Consider the following 12,156-nt stretch of genomic DNA (forward strand, 5'->3'; position numbering starts at 1 on the left):
TACTCATAGCTATAATGTTTGCCAAAACAATTTCTTTTTACATTTCCTTTCATTCTCCAGATTTAAGCGTCAAAAGTCTAATGTAGTAAAAGTGGTTATTGAATGAAAAGCAATGTGAACAATGCAATTTAATTTCACAACAAAGACCCCTTTGTTATCAGAGTTTAGGAAGGACATGGCTCTGGCTCTCTGTCGGTGTCTTACACTTTGGGCTCTGTAGTTCCATTTCCCAGGTACAGACAGTGATCCTGCAGTTGGGCCACTGCATAGCGTCCCGAGGCTGGAGGAGCTGGCCTTGAGCAGGCTGCACAGTGAAGCAGACACCCTCCTAGCACAAGGCAGAACCCAGCAAACCAGCCAAGGAACAGCGCCTCCCCAAACTCCCACCTGGGCACAATCTCTGGGATGGTCTCGTCCCAGAACTCCTGTACCGTCATGTGGGCCACCCAGGAGACTGGAGCCAGGACCGTGACTCCCGAGGTCCACAGCAGGACTCCTCCCAGGATCAGCAGCTGCTTCTTGAGCCCCTGCTGTGTCTCTCCAAGTCTCAAGCAGTCCAGGCCAAAGCCCGAGACCAGCAGCCCCAGCAGCCCCAGCCCATTCGACAGAAACATCAAGATCCTGGAGATCCGCAGTTCAGATGGCAAGGCCAGGAAGGAGTCAAAGTCCTTGCACTGCCTCCCCACTTCCTCCTGGATGACGCAGGTTTTCCAGAGTCCCATGGTCCAATTTTCCATCTCGTTCAAGTCCAGGTTGAGGTTCTTCCAGTGTGGCAGATAAGTTGTAATAATGGCTAGAGCCCATCCCAGCAACGATAACAAGAGCCCCATGGATTGCACGGCCGTTCTGAAGACCAAAGCCATCACAGCAATCTTACAACTTGGCCACCCTATAGGATCTGCTGTCCTTTGTGGTTGACGCAGTGTGATGATCTTGAATATAAGCCGCCAGAATATAAGCTTTGGTCATTAACTCTTTGGGCACTGTAAAATGTGGTTTTGTTCCCCTTGAATATAGTGTTTCATGTAAAGGGTGAAGGACTGTTAAAAACTATGAGTTAGGCTTTCTGATAAGGATTTGATCTGTTACCTTCCAATTTGCTTGGTAAAATTATATCCTCAATGCTTGATGAGTATAAGTCTAAGGATGAACAAAGAGGGCTCTATGACCCCTCACCCTAACGTACAACAGAAATCTTTGTGCTTCAATATGGATTAATTAGATTTTAAGTGGTGATAAAAGGCCAGCTCTTTCTACAACAGGACCTCATTGTAATAGCTGAATCTGAGATTTCAGGGATGCAAAACAGGACCTTGTAAAGAAAGGTAGACTGTTTCCCTATAATCTTTATTCTCCTCAGACTTCCTTAACCTACACAAGAGCCTGGCCTACGTTCCTGAGTGTTGCAGGGACTCACTTGGGACTTGGCAGAAAAATATCCTCAGATTCCTTTGAAAGGTAGAGGCTGGTTCACTGGATTAATTAAAATGGAAAGGACCCAGGTTGATGCCCAGAGGAACTCAGCAAGGAAGAGAGTATTGTGGGAAGCTCCAGCTCTCACTCTACAGTTTCCTCCATCCTGGTTAGATACTATGGGTAAAGCCTAATGTCTTGGGAGCTGTTTATTCTTCAGAGCTAAGCTGTCCTCACCATTTCTACTGCAAGGGCAGAGAAGCTGCAGGCGTGAAGGCTTCAATCTGTTCCAAGACAAAAGTCTGGTGTGAGAATAACAGCCTCGAAGGGACTGACCTCTGAGGCTTCATCTTGTTGTTTTGTTCCAGGGAAGACCTTGAGAGTACACTTCTGCAGAGCATGACCCCTCAGAGAACACTGGGCCTTCCAGGCCAGGACAAAAGGCCGTGGGCTGCAGAGTCCCAGCACTGCTCCATCTCTGGCAGGGCCCAGCCCCACACAGAGAGGAGCCATCCTACAGTGGAACCCCTGCCGTGGATGAGTCTAGGCTAGTAAGCAGAAGCTGTGCTTCACAGTGCACAAGACAGAGAAGGTCGTTCATGACACGGATCCAAATTCCACACCCCCCTGTATCCGGGCAGAGCCTAAGAGTTGGTTTTCCCTTCAGCCTTTCCCTTTAAGTTTGTCAGGCTGCCGGTGCAGCTCAAGGGTAGAGCCCTTGACTAATATGCACAAGGTACTAAGCTCCTTCCCTAGCATTGCAAAACAAAGTTTGCCAACATGCAAATTTATTTATTTTTCCTACAGTGCTGGACTCAACCTCAGGGCCTCACACATACTAGACAAGCACTCTACCATTAAACTAACAGACCTGAATTTTTCTTATTTTACAGATTTTCGGAATCCCTTCTGTGCTCAGTGTTATGACATAAGACAATGTGCGTGTATAAAGGTCCATGGTCCAGAAAGGGCTGGAGATGGGCCTGGAGCCTAGGTTTATCTTCAGGAGACAGGATAATGTTGGGATTCAAGCTTTCTTTGCAGAGGCAGGCAGGACTGTGGGAAAGCTGGAGAGCAATCATTGGTGGAGAGAACATTATTAAGACTTTATTGAATCATCTTTTTAAACAGCATAATGAAGACAGGTTGTGCTGTGAGGTGGTGAGCACTCTCCACTGGGTGAATTTAAGTCAAGGTAATGACCCTTTGCCTAGGGAAATTTCTCCTGTCGTGGGAGTTGGACCTGTATAATCTCAAACAGCCTCCACACTACTATTTTCTCACAGTACTTTTGAAAGCAGTACTTTCTAAGCACCTCAACCTGACCTGGCACTAAGTACCAAAAATGCAACCAAGAACAATGGTGCAGTCCCACCCCTGCCCTGGGGTTCCTGTTTGAGTGGGAAAAGATCACTGGCAAACAAGTCAGAGTCAGAGAAATACAAAGGGCTGGGGGTGGGCGACCGATGGCTCAGTGGGTAAATGTGCTTACTGCCGAACCTGACTACCTCAGTTTGTACCCCAGGCCCCACATGGTGGAAGGAGAGAACCAACTTCTTCTGCAAGTTGTCCTCTGACCACCCATGTGCCATGGCACGTGCACACCCTATACTTGAACACACAAATAAATAAACGTAATTTTTAAGTTTTAAGAAGAGGTGGGGGGCAGTTAAGGACCACAGGGGAGGAAACCCATACCCCGAGGCAGAAAAGTCTGCCCCCATGAAGTTGCTGGGAGTAGAAGGGAGCCCCAGACTAGGGGGTGGGGTCTCAGTCCCACCCCCGTACTTCAGTTTCCATTCACTGCTAACACCATGTTGCCTCTAGAGTCTGGATAGGAGGGAAACTCAGGCAGAGACAGGTATTCTCACCGACTCACTGTTCTGTGTATGCATTCTATCTCGGGATCGTGCGTACATGCGTGCATGTGTGTGTGTGTGTGTGTGTGTGTGTGTGTGTGTGTTATATGAGCAGAACTCACAAGACCAGCAGACTGATAAACTGAAGGTTAGAGTGACCAACTCTCTGAGGCAACCAAGAATCATTAAGAATCATGTACCTGGAGAAACCACTCTGTCCAGGGCAAGAATTGATAAATGTGCCATAACAAACCCTCCCAACATATAAGGGCCTAAAACAATCATCTCCATGTATTTTGTCTATCTGCCATTTGAGCGACACGTAGGAGACACAACTTGGCTCTGCTCCTAGCAGTGTCAGCTCCAGCCAGGGGGCCTGGGGAATCCATCTCAAGAGCAGTACACTCCATGAGTACTCAGCTGGGCTCCAGCTGGGGTGTCTGTGTCCCTCCACGTGGCTCTTCAGAAATCGGGCCTGGATTGCAAAGACCTTTAATCACCTACCCTCAGAAATAATGGAGCGCTTTGTCCATGATGAGAACTGACCCCTGTGAGTTGTACACACACAGACACACACACACACACACACACACACACACACCTAATAACTATGTATGTAAAAAAATGAAAAATAATCCCTCCAGCACTAGAGATCCAAAACAACTTTCTATAGTGTGCTCTCCAGCACTGGGCCAGGTCAACAGTTGCATGGTAAGCACATGACAAAGTGGTGTGGTCAGAGACCTGGCAGGAAGGACACCCACTGACACATAAGACATGGAGCCAACTCTGGGTTAGGCCATTTTCTGCTTACCTGGCCAACACCCTAGGCATTTACTCACCACAGGGACTGCTCTTTTTCCCTGTCACGAGGACAAAGGGCTTCTTCCTGCCAAACACAATTACATTTAGTTAAAGAAAGCCTGTAGTTCCAGAGACAAGAGACCAAAGCAGGAGAGTCACCTACCTGAGCCCAGGAGTTCCAGGCCAGTCTGGGCCACACAGCAATATCTTCTCTTTAGAAAGGAAAAGAAAAAGAAAGACTATTGTTTATTTTAATGTATTTCTCATCCTAATAAATAGTACTTCTCACTACTACTAAATTCATTCAGAAGACCTAGACTGCTTGGTACCTTTACAACCCACCCCACCATGTCTTATATTGTACAGCAAGCCTTTTCATGCAGTAGTTGGATTTGATGGATCCTCCTAAACTAAAACAGTAAAGATAAAATGTCAGCACCATCGATGTGCCCACTGCCTGTGGCCTTTCATATAGTGATGACATCGGCTGTTCCTGTGTGTCTGGTGACCTATAAGTGGTGGAGTGAGCTAAGCCTTCCTCTGCATTGGGGTAGGAAATATCGCTGAGGCCTCATGGGCTGACAAACACTGGCAAATCCTGTTCGAGAGGATGGGTGGGAACTTGGAAGGCACGGGCCCACTATGGGGTTCACAGAGTGCTGGGGAATGGGTACTAGGGAAGGAGTGCTGATTATACTTTTGAAATTTTCTATAAAAAACATGGAGTCTCTTAAGGTGAAAAAATAAGTTGTAAAAGAAGGAACTGGAGAGATAGCTTAGCAGCTAAGAGTATTTGCTGCTCTTGCAGAGGACCCACATTTGGTTTCCAGCACCCACATCAAATGGCTCACAGCTACCTATAACTCTAGCTCCAGGGGTATCTGACACCTCTGACTTCAGAGGACACATGCGCAGACACATACACAGAATTAAAATAATAATCAAATAATTATTTTTTTAATTGTAAAAGAAAAAAGGACAATCTGTTGGACTGAACTTCCTTTTGTCAAAGCATCATAAGAAGTAGCAATTATGAAGCACCTTTTGCATACCAGACATTGCACACAGGTCTCTGATATAAACTGTCTCATTTAGTCCTTTCAGTCGAACAATGGAAATGTACCAGCAGCAGGCTTATTTGCAGTGCTAGGGAACTGAACCCAGGGACTCAAAGATGCTATACACCCCCACTTTATAGGAGATAGAACGAAAGTACAGAGGGACCAAGTCATTTGCTATTGGTCCCAGAAGCACCTATAGACCTCTAGAGGCCAACACTGAATCCCCAAAGCTCAAAGGTGATCTAGGATGTCCCCCAAGTCTGTTCTTAGCATGTTGTCCCTCCAAGGAAAATATCTGAGCTGGAACCCCCTGAAGAGCTTCTGTTAACTATGACTAGATTCCTGTCATACACCATGGTAAAATGAAGCAAAATGATTAAGAAATGATAAGGTGCTGGGCATGGTAGTGCACACCTTTAGTCCCAGCACTCGGGAGGCAGAGGCAGGCAGATCTCTGTGAGTTCAAGGCCAGCCTGGTCTACATAGTGAGTTCCAGGCCAGCTAGGGCTACAGGAAAACCCTGTCTCAAAAAGACCAAAAAAAACAAACAAAAAAAAAAACTGATAAGGTGGGACTGGAGAGATGGCTTAATAGTTGGGAGCACTGACTGCTCTTGCGGAGGACCCAAGTTCAGTTCCCAGCCTCCACATGATGGCTGACAACCATCTGTAACTACTGTTATAGGTGATTTGAAGCCCTTCTCTGGTCTCTTCGGGCATTGCCCATCATAGCTGCACTTACATACATGCAAGTAAAATTCTCACATACATCAAATTTTTTAAAATAAAAAAAGTGATACAGGTTTGTTTTTTTTTTTTAATGTGTGTGTGCGCACGCGCACACAATCTCGGGCCTCATCTTCTGCCCACCTCCTTTGAGACACAGCCTCTCATTGGCCTGGAGCCCATCAATTAGGCTAGACTGTCTGGCCAGCTGAGCCCAAGGATCATCCCTCTATCTCCACCATCCCAGCGCTGGGATTACAAGTGTGCACCATCATGTCCAGCATTGTTACATGGGTCCTGGGGATTGTACTCAGGGTCTTCATGCTTATACAACAAGCACTTTACTGACTAAGGTATCTCTCCAGCCCAAGGAAGTGATGTTTTAAGAACTAATAAATACATTTCTTTTAGTGTAATTTATATAAATTTATATAAAATTCAGTATGTAGTGATTGATGGCTGTGTTCAACAACCATCTCCCAGGATTCCTGAACTTTTTAGACTACTGAATCAAGGTGAGATACCTCCAACACATCACTGTGGCCGACCTATGTGCTGGTCATGGAGCTGGGGCAGGATTCTGCAGGCCAAAATCTCCCCCAGTGACTCTCAAGCACTTACAAGTTGACCTTGGAGAGCCTCGGCTTTGGCCTGGAGCTGGGATCTGAGAACCCTCAGGTTCCTCGGTCAATGTAGCTCACCTACTGAATCTCAGCCTCAGTATTGGGACAAAGCTAGGAAGACTGACTGCATTCAGTCAACCTTCTTCAAATTCCTAACATTTGCTTACTACTTGCATTGATTACTTCCTTTTTATAATTGCCAGTCCATGTATTAGTTTAGTGCCCTTAAAGTTCTCATCAGAGAGAGAAAGAAAAAGATCTAATTCTTGCCCATTGGACAAAGACAAATGATATGGGCTATCATATTAAGAGCCAGGTATGGGGCTCATGCCTACAATCTCAGCACCTGGGAAGCTAATCCTGGGAGGGTTGCCACACGTTTGAGGCTACCATGTGCTACCCAGTGAGTTCTAGGCCAGGCCAGTCTGGGCTACAGCACACAGTAAGGAGAGCAAGACCCTGTATCAAGCAGAGAGAGAGAGAGAGAGAGAGAGAGAGAGAGAGAGAGAACAAGATATAAACTTTACATACAAAAGTCTATAATCCTCCTATATAATGGAATTTAACAAAGAGAGAGAGAGAGAGAGAGAGAGAGAGAGAGAGAGAGAGAGAGAGAGACTAAGGAAAAACATAAGAAAATGTGGTATACATGAATAATGGAATATTATTTGCCAGCATCAATACTTGAGTTCAAATCTGCAGCATCTGATAAGGCAGCATTAGGGTTTACCATATTTATTCTGATACAGGGACTATCATCACCCATTTAGCAGATAAGGAATGAGAGGTTTAAATAGGTTAGTTGGCCTATTAATGAGTGGTAGGGCAGAGAGGCCAGTCTGTGCCTGTCAGTGGCCAGGCCTTACACTTTTACACCACTGGTCACGTCACAGTAGCCTTTCCATTCTGTATTGAAGCTTTGCTTGTTACCCATTGGCACAGTGATTCCTTGGACCAAAATCAGAATCTGAGTATGTCCTATAGCAGTGGGCACTGACAGTGTGGGAAGTGTCTGCTGACTTTGTAGATGTAAAGTTCGAAACTATAATGGCCAAAAGGCTTTAAGGGAGGATTATAGGAATTGTCTTACCTAAGGACACACTCTCCACCCACTCCACAAATAGAAGTGAAAAGACCTCTCACTCAGGATTAACGGGATTCTTTTCTTTATAAATCCTTTCTAAATATTCACCTAGACGCTCAATTCTCTGGCTAAGCTAATTTCCAGTTAACAGATGGGGAAATCATCCACAAACAAGGCTAGAACGACAGCCTCTGGCACCTACTCTTGTGGAGGTGAGTGTCTAATGGCTTGTGGAATCCCAGAAGTGAGGGACATCCCAGGCATCACAGCAACGTCCTTTCTTTGGAGCTGAGGCATGAAGAGCTGACACACCTGACTGAGGGTTCAGGGTCAAGACTGAGCCTTGGCCTTGGGACTTGGATTCCAGGGCTCTTTAAACTCTTTCATGAGGTGTGGAGTCCGCAGAAATTCACAGCTTCAGCTGAGTCCTGGCCATCACAATATTTGTCCTCCCCCATGTCAGAGGTCAAATTCCATGTAAACATCAGCCAACCACCCACCACACACTAGAAAGCATTCTGGGAGTGGTAGTGGAGGGAGAATGGACATGAGCTGGGAACATGAGGTACCAGCCAAAACAAGGCCATTGTATTGTCCAACCTGAGGCCACTGCAAAGAGCCTGGATGTCCTTCAGATTCATTCTGCTTTGCAGAATGAATATAAGGAAATCATCAGCCTCTGGGCCCTGGGACAGCCAAGGTGCCCTGGCAGGAATGAACACTGAGGGCTTTGGGGAACTAAAGGTAGATTCTGACTTTCCACCATTGTCCATGCCAAGTGTACTCTGGGCCCCTAGATATATTCCTACTTGCACACCTCCAGTGAGCACCGATTCCATAGACTATAATGAAAATGCCACAGTTGAGTTACTGGGCAGCCCTGCAGGCCAGTCAGTTCCGATCAACTCTTTAACTACACAGGAAACCTACAGTGTCATCAATCAGTCACTCAAGTGTTTCTCTATGTGTGTGTATTTTTTGTATGTTTGTGTGAATGTATGCATAACTGTGTGGGTGTACCATGTGTGCAGGTGCATGTGCACAAATGTATGCATGTACATGTCCATGTGAAGATCAGAGGTCAATGCCCAGTGGCTTCCTCATTTGCTCTCCATTTACCTTTTAAATGTTTTATATTTTTATTTTTTATGTATGAGTGTTTTGCCTGCATGTATATAACTATGTCATACAATGCCCACAGAGGCCAGAAGAGGGCTTTGGATCCCCTAGAACTTGAGTAATGAATGACTGATAACCACCATGTGGGTGTTGGGGAGCAAACCTCTATTTTTTTTTAATTTGTTTTTATTAAACTTTGTTGTATTTCATACAGAATACCTCAAACAATCTGAATCATCTTTATAGCCCCATCCCCCCCCAGCATCCTCCCATAGCCCCCTCACTGGAACCCATATACTCTGTCTCGGGTGTTAAGGCTCTCTGTGTCAAGTCAGTGTCCCCAGATGTTCCCCAGTGCAAGTCCATCCACTTGCAGTCTAGTCAGATCCCTCCCATCTATCTACAAACACCTATCATTTTCTTTTTTCTTAACAAAGTATGGATGTTTATTTACAGGGGAGTGGGAGACCCCCCCCCCCGATTTACAAGCAGCCAGTGTTCTTAACTGTTGAGCTATCTCTCCAGTTCTGTCCATTTACTTTTTGAGACAAGGTCTGTCGCTAAACCTAGAGCTCATCCATTCAGTCAGCCTGACTGGTCACTGAGTTCCAGAGATCCTCCTGTCTCTGCCTCCCTAGTACCGCCATATTAACTTTTAGGTAGGTGCTAGGGATCCCAGCTGAGGCCCTCATGCTTGTGTGGCAGGTATTTTACTGACTGAGCCAGCGCTCCAGATGCTGAAACAAGTGATTCTCAAGTAGCTACTACCTACCAGAGGCCAGGCCCTGGGTATAGTTAACAAATCTCTCATCATCCCTGCCTCTGGAGTAGAGTCAGTTTTGGTGGGAAATACATATTCGAGGCCTAAAGGAAACCATCTATGGGAAAGAAATCAAATGAGTGCCTATCAGCCTCCACATTTTTCCTGGTCAGCTTTGACTGTCAGCTTGACAAGCTTGTAGTCTCCCAGGAAGGGAGTCTCAATTGAAGAATTTCCCAGATCAAACTGGTATGTCTGTGGAGGGTTATCTTGTTTGTTAATTGATGTAGGAGGACCTAGCCCTCTGTAGGTGGCACCATTCCTTGGACAGGTAGTCCTGGGATGTATAAGAAAGCTAGCTAAGCATGAGTCTTCAACTAAGCTAGCAAGCCACATTCCTCCATGGATTCTGATTCAAGTTCCTGCTTGAGTTCCTGCCATGACTTCCTTCAAGGGTGGATTAGTATAAGTCAAATAAACCTTCTCATCCCTTAAGTTGCTTTTGGTCAAAGTGTTTTATCACAGCATCAGAAAGGAAAACAGTGTCCAAGCTGGGCTTCTGGAATCTGCCACCCCAAGCCTGGCAGGTATTGATGGGCTTCCGTGGAGGCAGAGGAGGGGAAGTGTTGCTTCTGTTGTACCTCAAGGAGCCTGGAACATAGGGGAAGGAACTCAGATCACAGGGCCTACAGACCTTTCCAGAGACTTCTGTGGAGTCCACTGAAATAGCACATTGCCCTCTTAGAGCCAGGGAACTGATAAGAGTGTAGTTCCATGCAGAACAGCAGAGGGCTGCCCAGCATTGTGTGGCTAGGTTTGGGGTAAGAGGAAAGCATGGCTGGGTCTCCCCATCACAGTGCACTTGCTCTGCCAGTACACCTGCATCTGTAGACACAGATCGCTTTATTCTCTGCAGGTGGCTCCCTTTCTGCTTCTTGAAAACAGAACACCAAGGAGGTCTGAAGGAGGTTTTACTCCCACATTCTGCTGCAAAGGAAATCGAGGCATCACAGTAGTGATTTTTGCCATGATCTTCTCTATTATACACTCCTCATTAGTTGCAATAACACCTGTTTTCTATTCGGAAGCTGCAACCTCGAGCAATAGGCTCCTCAGCTATGAGGAGGCACAAGGGCTCAAGCCTACCAGCCACAGAACCCAAAAAGGACACTAGTTCACCCAGTCAATATAAGGGCTGAATTAGTTACTTTTCTCATTGTTGTGACCAAATACCTGACAGCACAACTTGATACACTGGGTTGAGGGAGCCTCAGTTGGGGAATTGCTTCTATTGGACTGGCCTATGGCCAGGTCTGAGGAGCATCTTCTTGATGAATGATGTGGGAGGGCCCAGCCCACTGTGGTAGTGCCATCCCTGGGCAGGTGGGCCTGTGTCACATAAAAAAGCAGGCTGAGCAGGGGCCAGTAAGCAGCATTCCTCCATGGCCTTTGCTCCAGCTCCTGCCTCCAGGTTCCTGCCCTGAGTTCCTACTTTGGGCTCCCTGATGAACTGTGACCTGGGAGATGTAAGCTGAATAAACCCTTTCCTCCCCAAGTTGGTAGTGGTCAGAGTGTTTTGTCACAGCAATGAAGAAACAAAACAGGACAGAAATTGGTGCCAGGAGTGGGGTATTGCTGTGACAGACCTGACCTTGGTATTTTGGGGAGGACTGTGGAAGTGTTTGGAACTTTGGGCTAGAAAAGCCATTGCGTGCTCAGAATTTGTTGCTGTAGAGCTTGGAACAGTTATGCCAAAAGAGTTGTAGATGATGGAGGCCTGGCTTGTGAAGCTTCAAAGGGAAGTGGAGACTATCAGGGCTGTTCATGTGAGGTTTGGGATTGAGAATCTGTGGGTTCTGGTCAGCGGGGGCTGAAGAATCAGCTGTGATTAAGAAGAGACCAGAATCTGAAGCAAAACCTTTGCTTTACTGGGACAATTGATGCTGGTTAGCTGGGGCTGAAAAATCAGCTGTAAGTAACAAGAGACCAGCATCACTGAGGTGAAGTCTTCTGGGAGGTATTTCCTCAGGGTCAGCACACAGAGGGAACCCAAGCCTCTAACTCAAGCTGGAAGCAGGACTTGGTAATATGTAAGAGTCTCCTGCATGGTTCTGTTGTTGAAAGCGTGAAGGGGTCACAGAGAGCAGCTGAAGCTTGGCACGCAGAGGCCAGGAAAGGCCATAGGTGAAAGTGCAGCTTCAGTTGCAGTTAAGACCCCAGGATTGAAGGGGTCATGGAGAGAATCTGAGGCTTTGCACCCAGAGAGGCAAGAAGAAGCCATTGGTGAAAGTGTAGCCTCAGTTTCAGTGAAGACCCCAGCTTTTTGGAGATGCCAGGACCTGGGATGACCACCAAGGACTTCAGTAGGTGTGGAATGGAGCTGGCCTGGATCTGCAAGACAAGCTATTTGTGCTGTGGATGGCAGAGTCAGAGAAGTGGAGCTGACAGAACCCTTTGGAGGCCAGAAGATCGTGAGTGAATCCCAGAAACTATGAACTTTTAAATGTTTGGCTTTTTTTAAGGACTGTGGAGTTTTTAAGGTTGTACTGTCTTATGTTGTGATATTAACATCATATCTTGGGGACAGAAATTGGAAAGTTATGGTTTAATAGTGATGTTTGTGTGTCAAGTTGACAAGGGGTCAATTGTGCTGGATAGCTTTAGTGTCAACTTGACACACCTGGGTTGAGGGAGCCTCAGTTGGGGAA

The 12,156-nt window shown here is 46.4% G+C and overlaps 1 protein-coding gene across 1 annotated transcript; it reads right to left on the minus strand.

Annotated features, from left to right (window-relative positions):
- Positions 1-63: 63 nt before the first annotated feature.
- On the minus strand, positions 64-1,057 carry LOC103750467 (putative claudin-24). Its single transcript, XM_008853556.2, has one exon. The coding sequence runs from the start codon at positions 861-863 to the stop codon at positions 201-203; it is 663 nt and encodes a 220-aa protein (XP_008851778.1). The 5' UTR covers positions 864-1,057; the 3' UTR covers positions 64-200.
- Between the last annotated feature and the right edge of the window lie 11,099 nt (positions 1,058-12,156).

This window comes from Nannospalax galili, unplaced genomic scaffold (genome assembly GCF_000622305.1).
Source record: "Nannospalax galili isolate Female #2095 unplaced genomic scaffold, S.galili_v1.0 scaffold46, whole genome shotgun sequence".
Classification (NCBI taxonomy): Eukaryota; Metazoa; Chordata; class Mammalia; order Rodentia; family Spalacidae; genus Nannospalax; species Nannospalax galili.

Bases quoted from the DNA above. Each gene is read 5' to 3' on its own strand.
- LOC103750467 (XM_008853556.2), bottom strand. From the start codon at position 863: ATGGCTTTGGTCTTCAGAACGGCCGTGCAATCCATGGGGCTCTTGTTA.